The sequence below is a fragment of the Abrus precatorius genome, unplaced genomic scaffold (assembly GCF_003935025.1).
Source record: "Abrus precatorius isolate BTA unplaced genomic scaffold, Abrus_2018 Scaffold7, whole genome shotgun sequence".
Lineage (NCBI taxonomy): Eukaryota > Viridiplantae > Streptophyta > Magnoliopsida > Fabales > Fabaceae > Abrus > Abrus precatorius.
The window spans coordinates 29,827,787-29,848,798 of record NW_020874417.1 but is presented as its reverse complement, the minus strand read 5'-3'; the positions used below and the strand labels follow the sequence as shown (position 1 = coordinate 29,848,798).

General features: G+C 30.9%; 3 protein-coding genes and 1 long non-coding RNA gene across 4 annotated transcripts; all 4 read right to left on the bottom strand.

Moving 5' to 3' along the window:
• Nucleotides 1-362: 362 nt before the first annotated feature.
• Nucleotides 363-1,130, bottom strand: LOC113873490 (membrane protein PM19L). The gene is made up of 3 exons (XM_027511631.1): nt 1,004-1,130; nt 698-875; nt 363-600 (listed from the first exon to the last, which is right to left on the bottom strand). The coding sequence occupies exons 1-3, from the start codon at nt 1,128-1,130 to the stop codon at nt 363-365; spliced, it is 543 nt and encodes a 180-aa protein (XP_027367432.1).
• A 2,054-nt stretch (nt 1,131-3,184) lies between these two features.
• LOC113871756 lies at nt 3,185-3,698 on the bottom strand. Its single transcript, XM_027508858.1, has 2 exons — nt 3,504-3,698; nt 3,185-3,374 (listed from the first exon to the last, which is right to left on the bottom strand). The coding sequence occupies exons 1-2, from the start codon at nt 3,659-3,661 to the stop codon at nt 3,185-3,187; spliced, it is 348 nt and encodes a 115-aa protein (XP_027364659.1). The 5' UTR covers nt 3,662-3,698.
• Nucleotides 3,699-6,723: 3,025 nt separating this feature from the next.
• Nucleotides 6,724-7,320, bottom strand: LOC113873427. The gene is made up of 2 exons (XR_003505944.1): nt 7,109-7,320; nt 6,724-6,774 (listed from the first exon to the last, which is right to left on the bottom strand). It is a non-coding gene; the product is annotated as an uncharacterized LOC113873427 (long non-coding RNA).
• A 1,558-nt stretch (nt 7,321-8,878) lies between these two features.
• On the bottom strand, nt 8,879-12,871 carry LOC113872328 (ABC transporter G family member 21-like). The gene is made up of 5 exons (XM_027509806.1): nt 12,416-12,871; nt 11,223-12,027; nt 10,256-10,426; nt 9,990-10,168; nt 8,879-9,772 (listed from the first exon to the last, which is right to left on the bottom strand). Exons 1-5 carry the CDS (start codon nt 12,635-12,637, stop codon nt 9,119-9,121), a joined length of 2,031 nt encoding a protein of 676 aa, XP_027365607.1. The 5' UTR covers nt 12,638-12,871; the 3' UTR covers nt 8,879-9,118.
• Nucleotides 12,872-21,012: the final 8,141 nt, after the last annotated feature.

Below are 21,012 nucleotides of genomic sequence, written 5' to 3'. Positions count from 1 at the left end.
AAACAGACAAAATAACATTTTGTAATATATATATATATATATATATATATATATATATATATTATATCTCGTTATATATTCTTCCCTTTCATGCAAAAATATTTCGATCACCTTGATTTTCTAAATGTAGACAATTTCTCCCCTAGAGCAGCAAAAGGAAAAGAGAGAGAGGAAGTAAGGAACAAAATCCAGTGAATATCAATTGCAGCCATTCATATACACAATGAGGTGACTGTTCATATGTAACAAACAACCCAAATGCATTACGAGAAGATTTAAAAAAACAAAACAAAACAGTTCCAACAAGGAAATTAAGCAGAACAGAATTGAAAACAAGGAACAGGTGCAATAGTTAAGGATCATTAGACACGAGTGCCACTAACAGGAACACCTGCACCCTTGTGCATAGGATCTCCCGTAGTCCCTCCCACACCATAGTCAGTGTCACGGTACCCGGGACCATATCTGCTACTGTATAGCCCTGCATGGATCAGCAACAGGTACAACAACTGTGTGAAGGTAAGTATGATTATGAAGGCCTCCACTACCTTCAATCTCCACCCTCTGTGCCCTCCTATGTTTATCTGCTTACAAGCCAACCTGTTCAAAATAAATATAATTAGACCAAAGTATTGTATAATATGTAGTATTATTTACCATTAAAACAAAAAGTCTTAAGCCATGGTAAAATTAATACCCAAAGGCTAGAGCAGTAACAGCCCAAGCAATGATTGATGTGGCTCCTGCAGATGCTAAACTGTCACTCCTCCACGTCCTCATGTGATTGCCACCAAGAAATTTCGACACAATGCCTAGTACAGCTGCTAGTATGGCAAAGATCAAGAAAAACATGGTTGCACCATTTCCTCCAAAACCTGAATAGCAACATAAAAAAGCATATAATTTTATAAGATAGAAAAAGTGAGTTACATTTTGTCACATGAACGATGAATCGAATGTGAGATTGTAGAGAAAAAAGACGAGGGAGGAAGTGTAAGTTTACTTGGGTGATAGGTTTGGCCATTGATAAACCTGTTGAGGCACCAACTAGCAAAGCCTAGAACAATAAAATACATGACCAAGTTAAGAAACAAAAGAGGTGCTGCTACGTTCCTTCCCACCATGGCCATTCTTGAGAGTAGCTAGTGATTTCTCTGAGATAAAAAGTAGAGAGTATATTGCTTTCACGGATTTCAACTTCACCCAATCTTAGCTAGTTCTTTCTGCTCGTGAGGCTGTAGAGGGTGGCATTGTGAAGCCATAAATATAGAGACTGCATCGGTGCCTTCAAGACACGTGTCAACCAGCAAGGTTTTGCATGTGTGCTTTCGTGTACAGCTGGTAGGACACTTGTCGTCTTTTGTCACTATCTTCTCCGCAAATCTCTTTCTTCCTCTCTCTCTCTCTCTCTTCAAATTAGATTAATCTCGAATTTTAATAAAACGGTGCATTACAAAGAAATAAAAATAAATCAATGTATATATAGTTTGGAATAATCGAAATTCATAGGATTAAGCTGTTAAAATTTAATAAGTTTTACATGCATGTAGTTGAAATTCGATTGTTGTGCTATAAATATTATAGTACATATATATATGTATGTAGATCACTTTAAAGCTTACACTCATTAAAAAAGAATATTATTTTCATATATTCATTGCATTTTTGACTGTATATATTCATTAATGTAACATCTAAAAACACTTTAATCAAGCACTAAAAACTGAAATGTCGGCATTTAGAGTTATTGTAAGATTGTATATTAATGTATTTATTTAACAGGGTGGTCTTGATCTATAGCAGGGTAGACATCGATTGGTTGAACACCTGTGCTGAGGGGCTTCGTTCCAGAAGAAATCATTCTTATCCTATCCAATTGGACAAATATGATGAGAATTCGGAGTGTTATTATATGCTTCGAAGTGACCCACTGAAAGATTCCGCATTGAGGTTATATATATATATATATAATGTTTGCATAGTTTAGAGATATTGAATGAGATTAAATTCTACATCATCAATATTATTATAAATTAAATTACGTTGTAATATCTATATAACCACTTCATAAATAGATAACTTAATATTTTAGTACACACACATATATATATATATATATATATATATATATATATATATATATATATTTTGTCTTGCTAAACTAGTTGGATAATTCTACTTCTTTTAGATATACACCGCCCAGGAATACTCCAAAAAGAAAAGGCCTGGTAGGAGTCGATTATATATAACTGGCAGAGTCAGGGAGAGCACAAGATTCAAATGTAGAGAGAGAGAGAGAGAGTTTTCCTTCAAGCTTGTTCTTGATTTCCTTTTACATTTTTGGTGAGAACTTGTTCTTGGATTGGGAAGCTCATCAACTTGGGCTGGTTCGCTCGAGATCAGTTAAGTGAGGGTAAGTTCAACTAACAAATACTAGGCCCAATTTGTTATGTGTACTTTGCTGGTTATTACAGTTATTCCTTTGATTTGTATTTTATTTATTTATTTAAATAAATTAGATTTAACAAATTAAATATAAATTGTTGATATCTAAATAACACTTGTAATAACTAAGCCACACCAATGGGAAAGGATGATTGTGGCACAATTGGGATTCAGATTCTTTACGGCGGTGTAGTACTCTCTGTATCGAAGATCTCAACCATTAATTTTATATCTAACGGTTATAAAAAATTACAATATTGTATAGTCAATCAGTTTTATGTTTTATCGTACACTTATTTTTATTTTTTCTGAAGAAGCAGGAGGGTCGTAGAGGATCCGAAATCGACACGACACGATTTAGGGTTATTTATATAATTAATGTGCTTGTGTTCAATTTTGCTGTAATCAAATGAGGAAATGAGAGATTATAAATAAATTGTTCATAAATGTTATTTGTTCTTTCATTTTTTTCTATTGATATCTATAAAAGTATAATATTATGCTACTTTAATTTTTGTTATTTCTTCTTTGATTAAATCAAATAAAAGAAGATATTCTTTTCTTCCCATCCTTTTCTGCATGCTTAAATATATTTTAAATTCTAATATTTTATTGTATTTTTTATTTTATTCTCTTTGAATAACCTTTTTTTTTTGTTTTAATCTCATATTTTCATCAATTTTTATTTTTAAATTTAGACAATAATTTTTTAAAATAAGAGATGAAAATATTTGTTTTATTATATTATCACGCGTAGAGCAAGCTGATCTATAGAAGGAGGCCAAGATACTTTGGCTACAAAAGAAAATAAGGTACAAGTATTATTGTATCCAACATTGGTATGGCTTTTTATTGAATCAAACCACACTTTCCTCCAGCAAATAAGACTACTGTGCCTAGTGCTTTGCAGATTGTTTGCCTGCCTTTCCCTACACACAACCAAAGATTCAAAAGCTTCATTTAGTTAATTTAAGCACATAACAAGAGTCATCATTCCACCATGTGTAACGCTCATGCAACATTTAATGTGTCACTGTTACCAAAAAGAAGATATATACCTTTTTCTTAGATTCCGAGGGCTTCTGTGGAGCTTTCTTTGGAGTTGATTTGGAAGTTGGACCTTTGGATGCACCATCACTAGCTTTAGGAACAGCTTCTTTTTAGCCTGCCCAAAAAGTTGGGTGCCATTGGGTTTGTCAGCCTTCAGGGATGCCATCTATGTTGCTAAAAAATATATCTAAATTGAAAGAGCTTTTATATATAAATTGTTGTGTGGTTTTTGCCTATGCAAGCTCTCAAACACAATGTCTTTTATAAGAGTCTAAACTCACTGGACCATAGTAGCAATGTGAAGAGAACTCGAATCCCAATTTACAGTTAATGATGGTGAATTAATGGTGGAGAGTAAATTGGAATGGAATAAATGGTTTGGAGATAGTTCATCCCATGAAACAGTGCTTTAGAATCAGATACGTACGTCTGTTCAGTAAATTTTTCTAACATTATCTTTGATGAACCTTTCAGAAGCAGGTATATCTGAGGATAAATTAAACTAGGCACTAACAACTTACCTAATGAATTTGCTATTAATTAGTTTTTGTTTTGAGAACGTGATATGCTTTATTTCAGTTTATTTTGAATTATTTGTACGTAAGTTTCATTTTTTTTACCACAAATATTTGACGAGTAAAATGTTTTTGAATTCAGTGAAAAAAAAGTAAAGAAAAATTAACAAATAAAATGGTAGCAATTTCTTTAATTAAATTGTTGTAATATAAATTGTCACTTGAGTGGGTGTTCGTATAGTGCATTATTTATATGAATTTTCCCATCGGCAGTAAAACAAATGTTCATATTTTATGCTACAATTCAACCGTTGTTATTTGTTAGTATTATGATTTTGTAAGTTATTAATTTGAAAAATAAATACTTTAAGAATATTAGGACTTTATATATTGCTTTTTTAAAAAGATCAATTTCATATATTCTATAAATTTGGTACACTAGCATTTTGGATAGTTGAGCTTATTATCTTTCACATACTATCAAAATACCTTACCTCTAGTTCACTTTTAGTAAGATATATTTCATGTTTGAGAAATACGAATTTGTACATAAGAACACACCTGCGTATGTAAATGAAATGAAATAATTTTATAGTAAATATCATGTGAAGGGTGCGTAATAAATATCTCATTTGATTTAGACTTTCGTGGCAGTTAGATTTTTTTTTTTCCCATTGTTAGAACTTTTATTGATCAAAATTTGTATCAATTTAATTTTTTTATTAGGAAGACTTAATCTTTAATCAAATTAAATTTTGAATTGGGAAATAGTCCAATATTGATTGCAAAATAATATTTATGTACCACTAAATTTAAAACTAGCACATTATTAAGAGAAGTAATATAAGATTTTTGTCCATATATTAATTGAGTGCCATCAACATTTTGATAGCAACCAAGTGCATTATTGATATGTTAAAATTATTAGGTATGAAAAAGAAGTCTTACATTTGAACGATAATAGGTTAAGTAACATATGATGATAATGATTTATATATTTGATGCAATAATGTTTTAGGTTAAAATTTAAGTTTATTTGTGTGGTTTACAACAATATATATACGGTAAGGGTAACGATATTCTCGCACTAATATAAGTTTAATAATATTTTTGTTTTAATGTAAAGTTAAAAACTTTTAAATTTAATTTAAAATTTTTATTTAATTTACATCTAACGATCAATGAAATAAAAAATTATAATATATTAAATTAAATAAAAAATTCAGATTGAGTATATAAATTTTTAAACTTATACTAGTGTAAAAATATTTTGTCTCATTATATATATATATATATTATTTTGTTAAAAATATATTTTTAAATATTTTTAAAATTAATTATTTTAAATTTATTTGACTAGTTTAAAAGAACAAACTAAATTAAACTTGTTTAGAACATGAAATTATTTTAGTAGCTTATTCTATTTTTTTAGAACTTTTAAAAATGCCAGTTCATGACAAATGTTTATTTTTTTATTTTTATTATTTTATTATAATTTATCAATTTTCCTTATTTGAAATAAATTTAAATGTAAAAAATGAGAACGATTTAAAAATATATATAGTTATTAAATTTTAAATTAGGACTAATAAAATAAATAATTTTTTATGTTTATTAATTAGTTTCAACATCTAATTTTATCAAATATTTTTTAATTCAATTAACTAATTTATAAACTTTTAAGTTTTATCATTTTGGGACGATTTTCAAAATTTTAATTAATTTATCTATTAATTTTGTATATCTTAAATAACATTGATTTTTTTTTCTCTTCCATATCCATTTATTATTATTTTAATTGTGTAATAATTTTATTATATGATTTCTACGATTTTTTATTTATTAAAAATTGACTACATGCATTATTTATTTGAAATAAAGTTAAAATAAAACATTTCACTAAAATCTCAATACGCCATTTAAATTTAATATCTTTTTATTAATACGACATTTAATTTCAAATGAAAGGACATTGTTTTTGGCTTGTTGTGCCAGTAGCAGGACACAATTTATTTGAGGAATCGTGATTATCTCACATTATTGTATTTTTATACTTATCCTATTTAAATAATTATTTTATGTGGCGTGGTTTCTTTCTTTTCTTTCAAGTGATTTAAAATTTTATAGAAAAAATATGTAAAAAGAGTGTATGAAACGTGAGGAAAGACAATAGTTTGTTCACAAGTCTCGACGCACCTGGCTGTCTATGAGGGCAGGAGTCAATTTAGACAACTAAAGGAAGGATCCAAAATAAATGTATTTTAATAATTAAAAAAGGTATTAAGCTTACTTTTGTCAATATAACTTCTATTTAATAAAAATTTCTTAGTATAAACATCATAAATAATAATAATAATAATAAAATATATTATTTACATAATATAGATGTTAACAGTATATTAATTTCTTTAATTAATGTAATTATGTATTACTGCGGTATCATATTTTTGGCATGAACTTATAATATTTATATTAAAACTTTAGTTTCTGCATATATTTTAAAAGAATCCCACCTCCCTCCAGTGAATCCGCCCCTGACTAGAACGTGTTAAAAAGGTACTATCAGATGAAAATAAGTATCTTTATTTATTAGGATGAAGATACAGAACAAAGTGGTACATTAGAGACAATAGTACGACTAATAAGCTTGGTGGAAGTGCATCACATAACTGTAACCTTATGGACTATTCATATAATCCCAACAACTATTCTCTTTAGTCATCTAAATTTCAGACACATCTTCGGCTTATTTATTGCTGCTAGCCTGAAAAAACATCAAAACATTATTTGAAGTCAGCTAAGGAAAAAAACTCATGCATGTATGTCTCCTGTGGTGTAACACAAGTACAGTTTTTTGTACTGCAAATAAAGAGAAGTAGACATGTGTTATTAAAATTTATTATTAATATATATTTATTGTGATTTCTAATGCATACAATGTAATTTTTAATAATTTTTTAAGATTCTGGTTAGCAAGACATTTTTTGTGCATAGCTCAATTACCACTTCCCCAAGGTCTGAACCCTGAAATATATAGCAATGAACTTAAAAATAATTTGTTTGATTATGTGCATAAATATATATATATATCTACGTACCTTCTTCTTAGGTTGAGACTTCTGTTCAGTTTTCTTTGGGGCAGGCTTGGAGGATTGAGCTTTGGGAGTGGTTGAACTAGTTTTAGCAGCAGGTTCTTTCTTGACCTGTCCTGTAGATGGTTGGGAGCAACAAGATTTCTCAACAGGTTTCTCAGCTTTGAGTGATGCCATATTTTACAATACTCCTCTAAGACTTCACCTAGCTCAGCCTCAGGTTATAACACTACAAGATACATCAATTTATAGTTGAAATTGAGCATAATGCTATGTGACATCAAATTGCTAGTAACCTTCTTTAGGGAATGGAATAAAACTGAACTGGCCACTTGTGGAGGGATGTTGGAGAATGTGATGCTTTACCTTAGGCATATTTTTGTAGATATTATTTTATTCATATTCTACAATTTGGTTAAATTATACTGTTGAGGCCTGCATGATCCATATGCTATTAATCTGAATGCTTTCTTGAAGACTCGTATCTTTTTCTTCTAACAACTTGACCTTTCTCTTTTTCTTTGGTTGATAACAGTGATAGACCTTTTCAACTTATATGTTATAGATATTGGGTTCTTTCCCTTGTTACAAAAGTAAAGGCAATGGCAAAAGAAAAAAAAAAGTGCTAAGTGCGTCTGATTTCTAAAATATAAAAGATTGGATATCATAAAATTACTTGGTCTGTATTTAATTTTAAAAATAGTTATGGGACAGAATAAAATAAAAAGGAGTATAAAGCCAAAGTCTTCAAATTTGTTACTCAATCAACAAGGGAATAGCTCTCTATCCTATGCACAATACTGTCCTAAAATAAAAAATAACCAACAATTTCTCTCCCAATAATCCTCTTTTCCAAGCATTCCCTGACTCAACTTTCCTTCTCCTTGTCTTCTTCCCTTTTCCTCTTTAAAATTTGCTTGTGCCGAGTATTGACACACAAAAGGTTGTGTTGTAATTAATCTATTTGTACTCATGTTTTAGTTATACTTTGGATTAAATACACCTTATATGTAGGTGAGTATTATACGTTCATGTATGGGTGCTTATGTTAGTGATAAAACATTTCTTCTGAATCAAATCAAAATTCTAAACTATGAATCCCTTTCGGGAGACGAGATTACCATATAACTTGTGATTAGGGAGGACTGAAATTGGATGGATCGTTGACTTATTATATGGTATAAATAAAAAAAATTATATGAGAATGTACATAGTAGATTAACTTTTTAGGATGAAGGGTTTCTTGACGTGGACAGAGGCATAACAGAACATTTTTTTTATTATTTGCAAAAATAAATTGACAAATATATTCGGAGTTTAAGAACAATTAAACCCTCCAGCAGTCACTAAGTGAATACTGATACTACTATTTAACCACCTTTTAAACATCATTGATCAATTGAGAAACTTACTGTATCAAAACTGATAATATTATTACCGATGATTCACTTTTTATTTTCCCTATTCAAAATTAATTTCCCTGCCCGTGTATTATTATTTTGGTTCATCAAACCAGTCCCACAGAATCGTCATAATTAAGGAGTTTGCCCCAAATTAAATCAATAAGGACAGGATATGATTGAATGAATCCATTAAAGTGCAGAAATAATAAAATTATAAAAAAAAAAATGATAGTGTGCTGGTCTGATAGAGACAAGACAAAATACAAAATGCCAAGGGAATACGCATTTACTTGTTATTATGTTCCAAGTTGCAACAATTGGCTCCATGAACATCCAAAATCACCTTTTGATGGCAGCAATAAACCATGCCCTCTTAAAAATGGCTTAAACACTAGATGGTGTCCAACTGGTACGGCTGATTTTTCTCCATAAAAAAATTGGACTATATTCTACAAATTTTGATTGCTTCATATCACATCAATTAATCACAAGGATTTAAGATTTTCTTCTCCTTACAAGTTGAATCGAATTACCACTTTAACTGAGGTGGTGATTCAAACAACCAAACTTGGAAAATTAATAACTTGTTCTCTCTAATGTGTTAAATCTTTAGTCAGTGAGGTTGCCCCATCCTCAAAGCTAGATATGCCACAACTCTGTATCCAATCAACATTACAGTCAATGCAGCCACATCTCCCCACATATTATTATCAAGCCCAAGACACTTTATGGCAGGAAAATCTCTTATCCTACAATGCAACCCTGATCCACACTCATACACCTCATTTACTGAAAACTGGACTCCTACTAGTAGCTTATAGCAGTAGTGACTAAAAGAAATGTACTTTAACCAAGCTATAAAGGAGGGAATTTGCTGAATGTAGTAACCACCAGCTAACAGAAACACCAGCATGGTCACTGATGCTAGAGTTGTGGCCTGCTTCACATCCATGAGAATTGCACCAAGTGCTAGGCCTATGCCTTGTGAGACTAGAACATTAAAAAGCATGATCAAGAGGGTCAACAAAAATGTAACCAATGAAGGCTTAAGACCACCCATCCAGTATGTGATAGTTACAAAGATAGTAGGAAGCACAAGCTCCATTGGTAAGTCTCCAACCATCCTAGCAACATAGTATGAGGAGAGATGGTACATGCCTGATGATCTTTCTTTTATTAGCATTGGCCTCTCCAAAGGGAACGCAAAGATGGCATTGAAGAGAGGGAAGAATCCCCAGAAGATGGAGAAGAAGAAAAGGAGTCCTACCTGTTACAATACAAGGGTTATATTGTTATAAGTAGTACTACTACTACAGGATAAATTTACGGCTTTCTAGTGACTATTTAGCACAAATTAACTAGGAATTGATAATAAAACCCAAGCAAAAATGCTAGTACTTGATATTTTGCACTGCTCAACTTATCTCCCTCCTTTGTATCCAAAATTTTCATACAAGAAAAACAGAACATAGGTTCATAAATACCTGATCTTGTACATGTGAAGGATCAGAATGCCACCAAAGGAGTCCGGAGAGAATGGAAACAGACAAGACTTGGAAAATCCTTAAGCCAGAGAAAGATTCATGCCTCCTCTCTTGTAAACCCCTCTTAAGAAGTACCTTGAATTGCTCCCACCAGTTAGTGGTCCATCGGTTATCAGAACCTGCCAGGCATAAATAATGATCATTAAGCCAGTGTTATACATCACTTACTCTGTTCAACATCAAGAGAGCAATAAAATTCCACTTACGTCTAGGTGTTCCTGATGCAAGAGTCACCGGGTCATTGTGACTTTGCTGAATCTCTTCTTTAAGAGCAGGATATAAGTTCTTCTTAAAGGATGAAATTAGGGACTGTTTGACTGAAGCTTGATCCTCATGATGATCTATATGATCATCATGTTTGACATCAGCAACTATGCCTGCCAAACCACATAATCTAAAAAATTAGATAGCTCACCAGCATGTCTCTAAAGAAATTCAATGCGAATCCACCAATTTTTTGGGCCTACACGACTAAAGGACAATCATCAACCATGCTTAAAGATGCATCCACCATACCTATTTTTTGTGGTTTAAATAACTCGTTTCAATTCTAGGGAATTCAGTTTAATATCTCATCTAATTTTGAAATTAAAGTAGAATGGACTTCTAAAGCAGTTCTAATTAATACCAAAATCACACATATCTTTCACAAAACTTTATCTGGTCACCTCTCCATGAGAATTGAACCATTTCAAACCCCCTTTAACATTTATTACATAAAGTTTTTCTCGTGTTGTTGATCCATGTCTCCACAAAACAAAACTCACATGCCCAAGAGGGATTAGTATCTTTCGCTCTAGTGTCTCATCAATTTTGCTGCATCTAGTGACCCATTATTAGCTGTTGCCGCCTTGAGAACAAGGGTCATGGAATCAAAGAAAAACCTCAAATCTTTTTGCCCCTCCATTATTCAAAATTTGAAAATGAACCCTTACCTAACAATCAACGACAAGTGTAAATAACTCAAGGGACAATTTTGTTTTGTGAAGTTGACATGCACAAAATCCGGAACTTTCCTTTCTCATTATAGCAACACAAATACTAACTATTGGTTTCAAGATATAAATGCATGTCACAAATAATTACATTATTTACAAAATTTGTCTAAAAACAATTTTTTTTGGCAAACTAAATTAATTAAAGGAATCATTGAAATTTGGTCAAACCGCTTACCATTAGCAAGATCAAGTAGGAAATCAGCCGGGTTCATGAAATTGAAAGCTGGCACATATCCAACGGATCCGAGATAGTCCATGACCCGACCCGAATGCCCACTATAAATCGGGTACCCGTCGGATAACACAACCACCTTATCAAACATCCTATACAACCGACTTGAAGGCTGGTGAATGGTGGTGACGACGGTCCGGCCGGCCCGAGCGAGGCCGCGGAGCACTGACACGATGAGTTGGGCCGTGGTTGAGTCCAAACCCGACGTGGGCTCATCCACAAACAACAAACTCGGGTTAATCAACATCTCTTGCCCGATACTGACCCGTTTTCTTTCCCCACCCGAAATGCCTCTGAACAAAGCCATGCACCCTCCAACGGGGCTATTACGACACCGTGTTAACCCAAGCTCCATGATCACCATCTCTGCATGCTCCTTTTTCTCTTCTTTGCTTAAACTCTTTGGAAGTCTCAACAAAGCTGCGTAGGTAAGAGTTTCAAGAACCGTGAGGTGAGGGTACAGAACGTCGTCTTGTGACACGAACCCGATTCTTCGCTTCATGAAGGTCGGGTCTGAATGCCCATTGTATGTTATTGTGCCGGAGACTTTTCCGGCGAGTCTTCCGGCTAGGGCGGTTAGTAGGGTGGTCTTGCCGCTCCCTGAGGGGCCCAGCATTGCTGTTAGCTCGCCGGGGTTCGCCGTTCCGGTCACGCCGGTGAGTACTTTTCGTGTCAGCTTCGCTTCTTTCCGCAAAACACAACCCTTCTTTTGGCTTTGGAAGGTTATGCTGTAAGATACGTCTTCAAACTATCCCACACAAGATACACACAAAAATTAAATAAAATTAAATTATTTGTTTGGATTTATGCATGATTAGTAGCTCCATTTTCATTTCATATTACTATCATCGTGTTATATTTTCTTTTCTGTTTTTACTTATTTGTACATAAAACAATAAAGTAAATAGCATTTTATTATTTTCATGCATGTTTCATTATACAAAACTATAATAAGGTGACGGATATGTAACTTTTTGTATACCAATACACTTATTGCATTTTTAAAAAAAAGATTTTCTAGCAAAAATAAATGTTTATAACTTCTTATTTTTTTTTAAAATATACTCTTTAAAAATAAACTATACTGAACATTAGTTATATAATTGTGAAAAAGAGAGAGAAGAATGGTATAATACCTTGAGGGTAACAGGACGCAAGGATTGGTGAAGAATGGAAAATCTTGGTGCGGTTGTTGGCTGAGGGTGATGCTGTGCAGGAATATTAATGCCATCATCATCCAAATTACTGGGTTTGATTTTGTTAGTGGTGGAACCCTCCGGTTCGAGGGTGTTCTCGGGGCGGGTTGAGATGGCTGGAATGTTTGGTGCAATAGTGGTTTCTTGCTCAGGGGGCATCATCGCAGAGATTGAAGATCAACTCAGATTATGTATTCTTATGAGAAGAGTTCTTAACAAAACTGAACGTACTATGATGTGTGTATGAAGAAGAAGTACTAGACGAAGGAGCTATACTATAGAGCCCAAAAATGAAACAAGGGATACAGATGAAGATGAAAGAGGAGAAGAAAGAAGAGGTAGCTGGTCACATGAGAGAACAGGTGTAAGGTGAGTTAATAAAGTGAAGAGAGGAAGGCACGAGAAGCACACAAGGATGTGATTGAACGATAACACAATATATAGTCTTAGGAAGAGAGACCATCCATCATCTGCTGCCACTGTTTTGGTGTTGCTGTCACTACTATTTGTTTGTTTGTTTGGTGTTGAATGATGTTATTTTAAGCTATGCTCAAGTAAGATAATGAGAATAATACCAAATAAGAATGGGTTTGGGCTATTTTTTATTTCTTTTTTAGTTTTTCCATTACATTGGGAAATGTATTGTTGATGGGTGGATGGGTGGATATAACGGTATTGCATTGAACAGAGCCACGTGTGTGGAGGACATTTCTTTGATTCCTTATCTTTTCTGTGAAAAAAGTAATGGAGATTTTTAAAGTTTGGGGAGAAAAAGGTTTGTAATAATACTAATAATCAAAACAGCTTGGGACCCACTATCTGATTTAATAATATCCACTTGTCCTCAAAGTTTGAGAATGCATAATGCCTTTTCTTTTCTCTCCGGTCTATTATTGTATTAGTTTTTTTACTATGGTAAAATATAAAACTATCATCGGTCAAGACATGTGCTATTCACACCCCTAAAGAAAAAGTCAAGACATGTTCTGCTATAGTTTTGTGATTCTTTTTTGTTTTGGGTTTTACTCTTACATGTAATAGGTGCCCTAGCAATTGATACTATAATAATGATTAAGCATTTGATTTCTTTAGAGATTTTTTAATTAAAAACATATATTAAGAATTATAATAAATTAAAAAAATACATAAAAGATATATATAGACATTGACACTTTAGAAGTTGAAAAAGTAAATTTCATAAAAGCTTAAAAAAAATAATAAAATTATAAATTCTTGGCTTTAATTTTAAATAAATAAATTATTAGGAGACTACAATTCCTGAGTAAATTAAAATAAATAAATAAAAACTAATCAAGCAGTGATCTGAATATCAAACTATCTTTATTTGCTCATTTTGTAACCAAAGTTAGGTAGTGAGCATGTACTTTATTTTGGATAGAGTTACCCCAAAATCTGAATTAAAAAGTAAAAAAAGTGAAAACCTTGACATATACATCTGCTTGAGAATAAAGGTGGTGCAGAACTAGAAATACATCATCCGTGATATATACTGTGAAACACAAATTGAGATAAACAAAACTAATATATATATATATATATATATATATATATATATTCATTATTGTGTGTATTTAATATTTTAAAGTGATAAAATGTCGCAAATTAAATGTAAGAACAGCATATATATATATATATATATATATATATATATATATATATTAACAGATAAAACTTGAAATGATCTTCTCTCTTCTACTTCCAGTTCTTTACTTTTATCTTTATTTTAACTGTTAACCAAACAAAGTGCTACCACTAAATAAAATATCTTCAATTATATGCACCGCTCGAAAGAGAAAAAAAGAATGTAATATGGGAGGCTAGCTTTACTGTAGAAGATATCGGGTAGGGCACCAAACCTGTTAATTTTTCAAAGAAAACACATGAGAAATCTTAATATAGGTAGGGGAATCACCAAAAAAAAAAAAAAAAAAACACCTTGTAGCTCGTTTGCCTTGGACTCTCTTTATAAATATAGGGTATCTGTTTTTAGGGTGTGCTGGAGAAAAAAAGTAGAAGAAAGCATGGTTCCCCTCAATGACTTTCTAGGTGTCAAGTACCGATTCCTTCCCATAAAAGGCATTGGTTACAGTATAGAGTCACAATCACTGAAAGGAGCTTCCTTCGTAAAAACTTTGTTCTTTTAATTATCGGGCTGCGCTAGGTGCCCTTTTTTTTATTATTCAATTTATATATGTAGAACTTAAAACTTGAAAGTGGTTGTTAAATTAATTATTGTTAAAAAAATTGGCTTAAAATATAGTTTGTTATCTTCTTTAAGTTAGAAATATTCAGATCATGAGTAATTGCTATTTTGAATATGGTTTTAATTAACCATCATCTTCAATCGGAAAAATTAGTTTGGCAATTGTATTTGTGTGAAGGTCTGGCTATAGATAAAAAGGAATGGTAAAATTAATCTGTAAAATATGATATTAATTAAGATTAGGACTTCAAATAGTTGAATTGATCGAGGGAGGAAGCTATGAAGGACGAATAATATATTCAGAACACATGAAGATATTCTCATTATTTGCTATGTTCCACCTGACCTGTTGGTGTCCGATCAATAGAAGTTAAACTTAAGAAGATTTGAAATGAGATATAATATTCTAAAACTCTTTCGAATCAAAAAATTAAAATTATATCTTGACGTTACGTGTCGACGTTTTGATGAAGGATTAATAAACGCTGCCTACAAGTAAGAGACAAAGACAGAAGACAGTTTACCTTAAATAAACAATAAACAATACTTTTTAATTAGGTGCATGCTTTTCCTAATTGAGATGACAATTTATCAGAATGTAACTTCTTTTTCTTTGAAATGTTTTTTTTCGTGGAAATTTAGAATTACTCTTTTTTAATTTTTTTTAATGGTCACTTGCATTTTGTCACTTTAATTTTATTTGAATTACAGTGTTCTCTTATTGTTCAAATAGACCTTCTAACCTAAATCTGAGGTAACTTAATGGTGGAAAATAGCACCTCTCATTTTGGTGGTTAGACCAAAGTTAAGCCAATCATTCATGCACTACACATCGATTAAAATTTTAATTACTATGTTATATTTATACAAAATGAAAAAAAAAATTGAGATTTACTTTAATTTGTCGCATTCAATCTTTTGTTTCCCCATAAATTGCTTCTTATGTGAAATTTTTTTATTCTTCAATTACTTTTTTTATTTATCACTTTAAGATTTTGACAGAAAATTTAGAAATAAATTTAATAATTTTTAAAAAAATATCATTATTTATTTATTTTAAGTTAAGAGTATAAATGGAAAATAAGAATCAATACTAGCTTAAATTTTTAAAATGAAAAATATTTATTTTAAATGACAAGCAAAAAGAAATGAAAGAACTAATCAACCACAATGAAATGCGTACATAAGTAGTAGAGTAGCATGTGGTATATAAGGGAATGAATCCGTATTCTGAATCCGTATTCCTAATATCATCATTTTTTTTTTTTTTTGTGTATGCTTAAGTTTTATCTTTTCATACAATAGCATTTAGCTATGGCCTGGCTTTTCGAAAACGCAATATTACCCAAGATTTAGAGTCAAAGTGTTTATTACCCCACTAAAGATTCTCTAACTACTGACTTTTCTCCTTTAAAATATGTTAAATAATATTGAAATTGTACGTATATCCATTTTGCTTTTTCATCTTTTTGTAGTAGGGCACACTTTGTTGTGTTATTCCTTTTTATAATAATTAAGCACTAGTGGCTATGTGCCAAGTGTTCGAGCATTGGTCTAGTGTCGGACTCTTTCAACAATTTCCAACAAGAAAAAGAATAAAATGACGCTAACTTTGGAACCTTGGTTGACAATTTGACAACGTTTCGTTTAAATCTTCCATCCTCTTTCGAAAATGCATATTATTTTTTTATGAAAATAAAGCTAAGGGAGAGAGGGAAGGGAAAGCTATTCCATTTTAAAGTTGTGACATGATACAACACTTAATGATATTTTAGAGTATTTACTAATCTCACAAAAGATTAAGGAAATAATTTCTCTTGCTGCAGATCAATCCAACAATTGTTTTAATTAACTGACAAAAAATATTTTATTTAATCGGTAACAGGAATTTTATTATAAAATATAAGGGCTGTTCCAATCTTTAAACATTATATATAGATTCAAAATATTTAACTTTTATATACTAATAAAAATTAAAAATTTGATCAGGAACCAATCAATCCGTGTGAACTGATTATGATTTACACAATTGAATCAATTTTTTAAAGAAATTTTTTCTATAACAAGATAATATATATTTTGTGTGCGTAGGATTAGTGCTTATTTTGTTTGAGAGGATAGTAAAAGCTAAAGTGTTTTTATTTTTAAGGCTTTGTTTGTTATTCTATTGAAAACTTTGTTTTCCTAACGTTTTTTTTTTTTTTTAACTTTAAGAGAACTTACATCGTAACGTGTATAACTCTATCTATTTCATCTAATAAACGAACAGATACTAAGTAACTAAAGCAATAGAACAAAGAAACAGGGAATGATAGAATGAATAGAAAGGAAAAGAGACAGTGATGTGCTCAAAGGAATTTAAAAGTTAAAAAGTAAAGAGCTTAGCAAAAACCAATAAAATTAAAGTTAAAAAAAATTGACGTGATTGTGATGACTCCAGTTTTCAGAGATGGTACCTCATATTTAATATATTATGAATAAGTAAATAATTGTATATATAAAACTCAAGGATCTCAAAATCATAAACTTTGATAATGTGTGTATTTAAAAGAATTTGTAAATGATTTGGGAAAATATTTTTATGATTTAAAAAAGTAGTATAATTTATTATAATAAAGTTTTTAAAGCTCATTTTGATAAATTTTATGAAAATTTATAACATATATAAATCTGCATATAAAAAGAACTTAATTATTAAAAAATACTTCATTAAATAATAAATCTAAACACACCTAATTTATTAAATGAGAAAAAATATATAAAAACAAAATTTAAATCTTCATTTACCTCTTTAGCACACGTTTTTTGTTGTCAAAATTATTCATTACATTCTTTTCTTTTTCAATTGTCACAATAATTAATTCAATGACTGACCGCAAGATGGTGGCCGAATAAAAAGTTGACTAGAGAGAATTCAAGTTATATAAAAAAGAAGAAGATTTCAACCACTAAATTATCATAATGGATTAAAATTAAAATATAACAAATTATAATATACATACATATACATATATATATATATATATATATACTTTAAAAAATTACATAAGTTTTGAAATTAATTATTTATATAATTTTAATTAACTTATGATATTAATAATTTATATATAATTTTTTTTATATTTTTTTTTAATTTTCATTTAAAAATAACCTTATTATTAGATACATTCTCTAAATAAAATGTTGTGTTGGAATTAATTTGGGCTCTTTGTGGATTAGTTTCTTTTTTCTTTTTTTTCTTTTTTTTAGTTTTTAGCCTTGTTTATTAAAAAAAAATAAAATGTTATATGCCCTAGCAATTGACTAACAAGTTAATTGACATGTGAACATTTTTTTTTTTGACGGAGAGATGTTAACTTGTTTTGCTTTTTTTTTTTTAATGATAGTTTATTCTAATTTTTTAAACACTATTTTTTCTTTAAAGAAGTTAGGTCTAATAAAATTTAAAAAAGTGACTTTCGTAATGAACATAAACTTTTACTTCTAAAGAGGATAGAAGTCAAAAAAAGTTAAGCAAAATTCTACCTATATATTTTTTAACTTGATTCGGATATTACATATGCACAAAGCACATTCATATGATATCATTTATCCTTTCCCATAATTTTTTATAGCCTTTTAACATTCATTGACAACATCAACAAATTAATAAGGCATGAAAAGTAAAAGTACAAGTTTTGAAAAAGAAAGGGACAAGAAATACAAACAAACAACAAAACTGCTTCTTTGCAAAGGTATCCAACGAGGGGTCACAATAACTAATGGACCTTGACTCATCCATATATGAATGGTAATAGCTAGCTAGCCATTAGTGCACGCAGAAAATAATTACGTGTGTTCATGATAACTGGTCACCATTTTGCCGTGCCAACTTCAAAAAATGGAATTCTAGAGAGATAGTATATACCTTCGTGTATTCTATACAAAGAAGGGAAAAGGGTGATACGACTAAGGGTTTATCTAATTAGAAACCACTTTAATTTCATTATGCTGAAAGTTTTTCATATTTATCATGGAAACCGCTGAAACGCAACAAGCTTTGACAGGCGTGTACGAAATTGTTAACCATTTAGCCATACATGTGGGAGCAGTACCCCACGGAATGTCAACTATATGCATTATAAGGGACTTTAACAAACCAAGCTAGCAACGTTAATTTGGTCCTTTATAATTGATATGAACCCCTGGATTATTGATCCTTATTAGACCAAAATTTCCCTTAAGAAATGTCGAACACATGCATCGTATGTTAATCTTATAATATCACTTATTTGAGGATAGAAACGCTAAATAATTGATGGTATGAAGTCCAAGATTTACTCTGATCTCTTAACAAGAACTCGTGTGCTAATTATCTGGTTGCCTTTAGTTTTCACGTACTCTTTTAAGAAAATTCCACATTTATATACATAGACACAGACCAGTGTGTGTTGAACAATCAAAAAACGAGGTGCGATATGGGCATATGGCTAGTCTTAATCTTCTTATTTTTAACGCCATTTCGATGAAAGCAATATAGTACATACTGCGGGAGAACTTCAACAAGAAATTTTTGTTGCACATTGTTTTCTTGATGCCATAAAAAATAAAAATGAGATTTTGAGAATAGAGGTCCAATTATCAGCACCACAATGGGAGTTGCATGAACAATGAACCCCCCCCCCCCTATCTGTCTACCTCACTTATATTCTTGTTTATATTTTATTTTTTTAATATTGTAACTATAACAGTACATATTTAATAATTCAGTAAGATAATATTATTCTCGATAAGCACTAGAAAATATAATCGATTTTAAAACCGAGATAAGTGGTAGATAGATATATACATTACTAGATTACAATTTTTTTTTTGTCAATTTCTAACGATATAACATTAAATTAACTGTCATTAGTGTGTGTGTCTATATATATATATATATATATTGATTACCAATTTTTATATTTTAAATATTAAACCAACAATACTATTATACTAATAAATGATTTTATTAGTATAAGATATTAAAATATATTATCAATACCCAAACTCTATTATACTATATTATTTCTTAGTATAATAGACTTTCAAAGTTTTTTCAAAAATTTACTTTTTGTAAAATTAAATTAATTATACTAACAAAAATTATTTTAACATTTAAAAAAAAATACCTGTTAATAGATAACAATTTTTTGTTAGTGATACAAATGTCAGTTAAGGCAAGAATTTGAGCTAAATGTTCCTAAAAAATAATTTTAACCTTTAGAAATGTTTTTTTTTTCATGTGTGAACTTTTTTCATTAACAAAAAAATTACAGTGGGGAGCTTGAGGTATAAACGCTCGACTGTCTAAAAATAGCACATAAGTTCTTCTGAATTCGCATATGTATGATCTAAAATTTTCAATCTACTCAAGCGTTAGTACCCAACTCTTTATGTGGGCATCATCAATTCTCTAGTACAACATTTACAGAGGGACATACCTATCCCCACAAAACAATACCCTTTTCAAAGAACAATATACCATGTTACGCAAAGTGAACTCACGTGTGGAAACCCTTAAATATGCACTAGTGACAGGAGAGTTAGAATTGGGACCTAGCTCGGTGCAACTTTGCAACTCTTGCATTAATTTGACAAGTAGGACAAAATGCATTACTCGGTGCCAGGGCAAGCTTAGGTGTAAAATGAGTGATTCTTCAAGGCAACCTAGAACGTTTATCTTATAATTCAAGGGTTTCATCAATAATGGACCAGAATATCCAGTAAAGGGAATCAGATCTTCATCTACCTGATTAAACTTTTGAGTTTTTTATTTATCTTAATAAGTCACAAGCAATGCTTTTTCCTTGCTATAGCACAAAAGGAGTTGTGATAAGGGCACAAAGGACCCGGATAGAGTAGTGTAAACGAAGGCCCCAATAGTTGAGGGACACATAAAAAGACACAAGCAAGCTTGCCACCCTCTACTTTCTCCATCAAAATCCTGGTTCCACTGGAAACCTCATTAAATGGTGCAAATCTAAATGGTAAAACTTTGCGACTTATCAGTTGCTGTTATACTAAAGTGAAGCATCCACTAATTGTGTCATGTTCAGCTTGTTTTAGCTTTTGAAATTGCAATATTTTAGTGTAGATTGGCCAATGTATGAATTGTTGTAGTGAGCTTCACCCAATGTGTCACTCTCACAAGTGGCTCCGCATGCTAGAGGCCAAAATAGCTGGTCGATTATCCCTTTTCGTTTTCAATCCTATTCTTCTTGTGTCCTTGATTGCACCATAAGGCCAATTAAAATCAATCACTGCCTTTTAGCCGTTTAATTTTGCTAGCTCA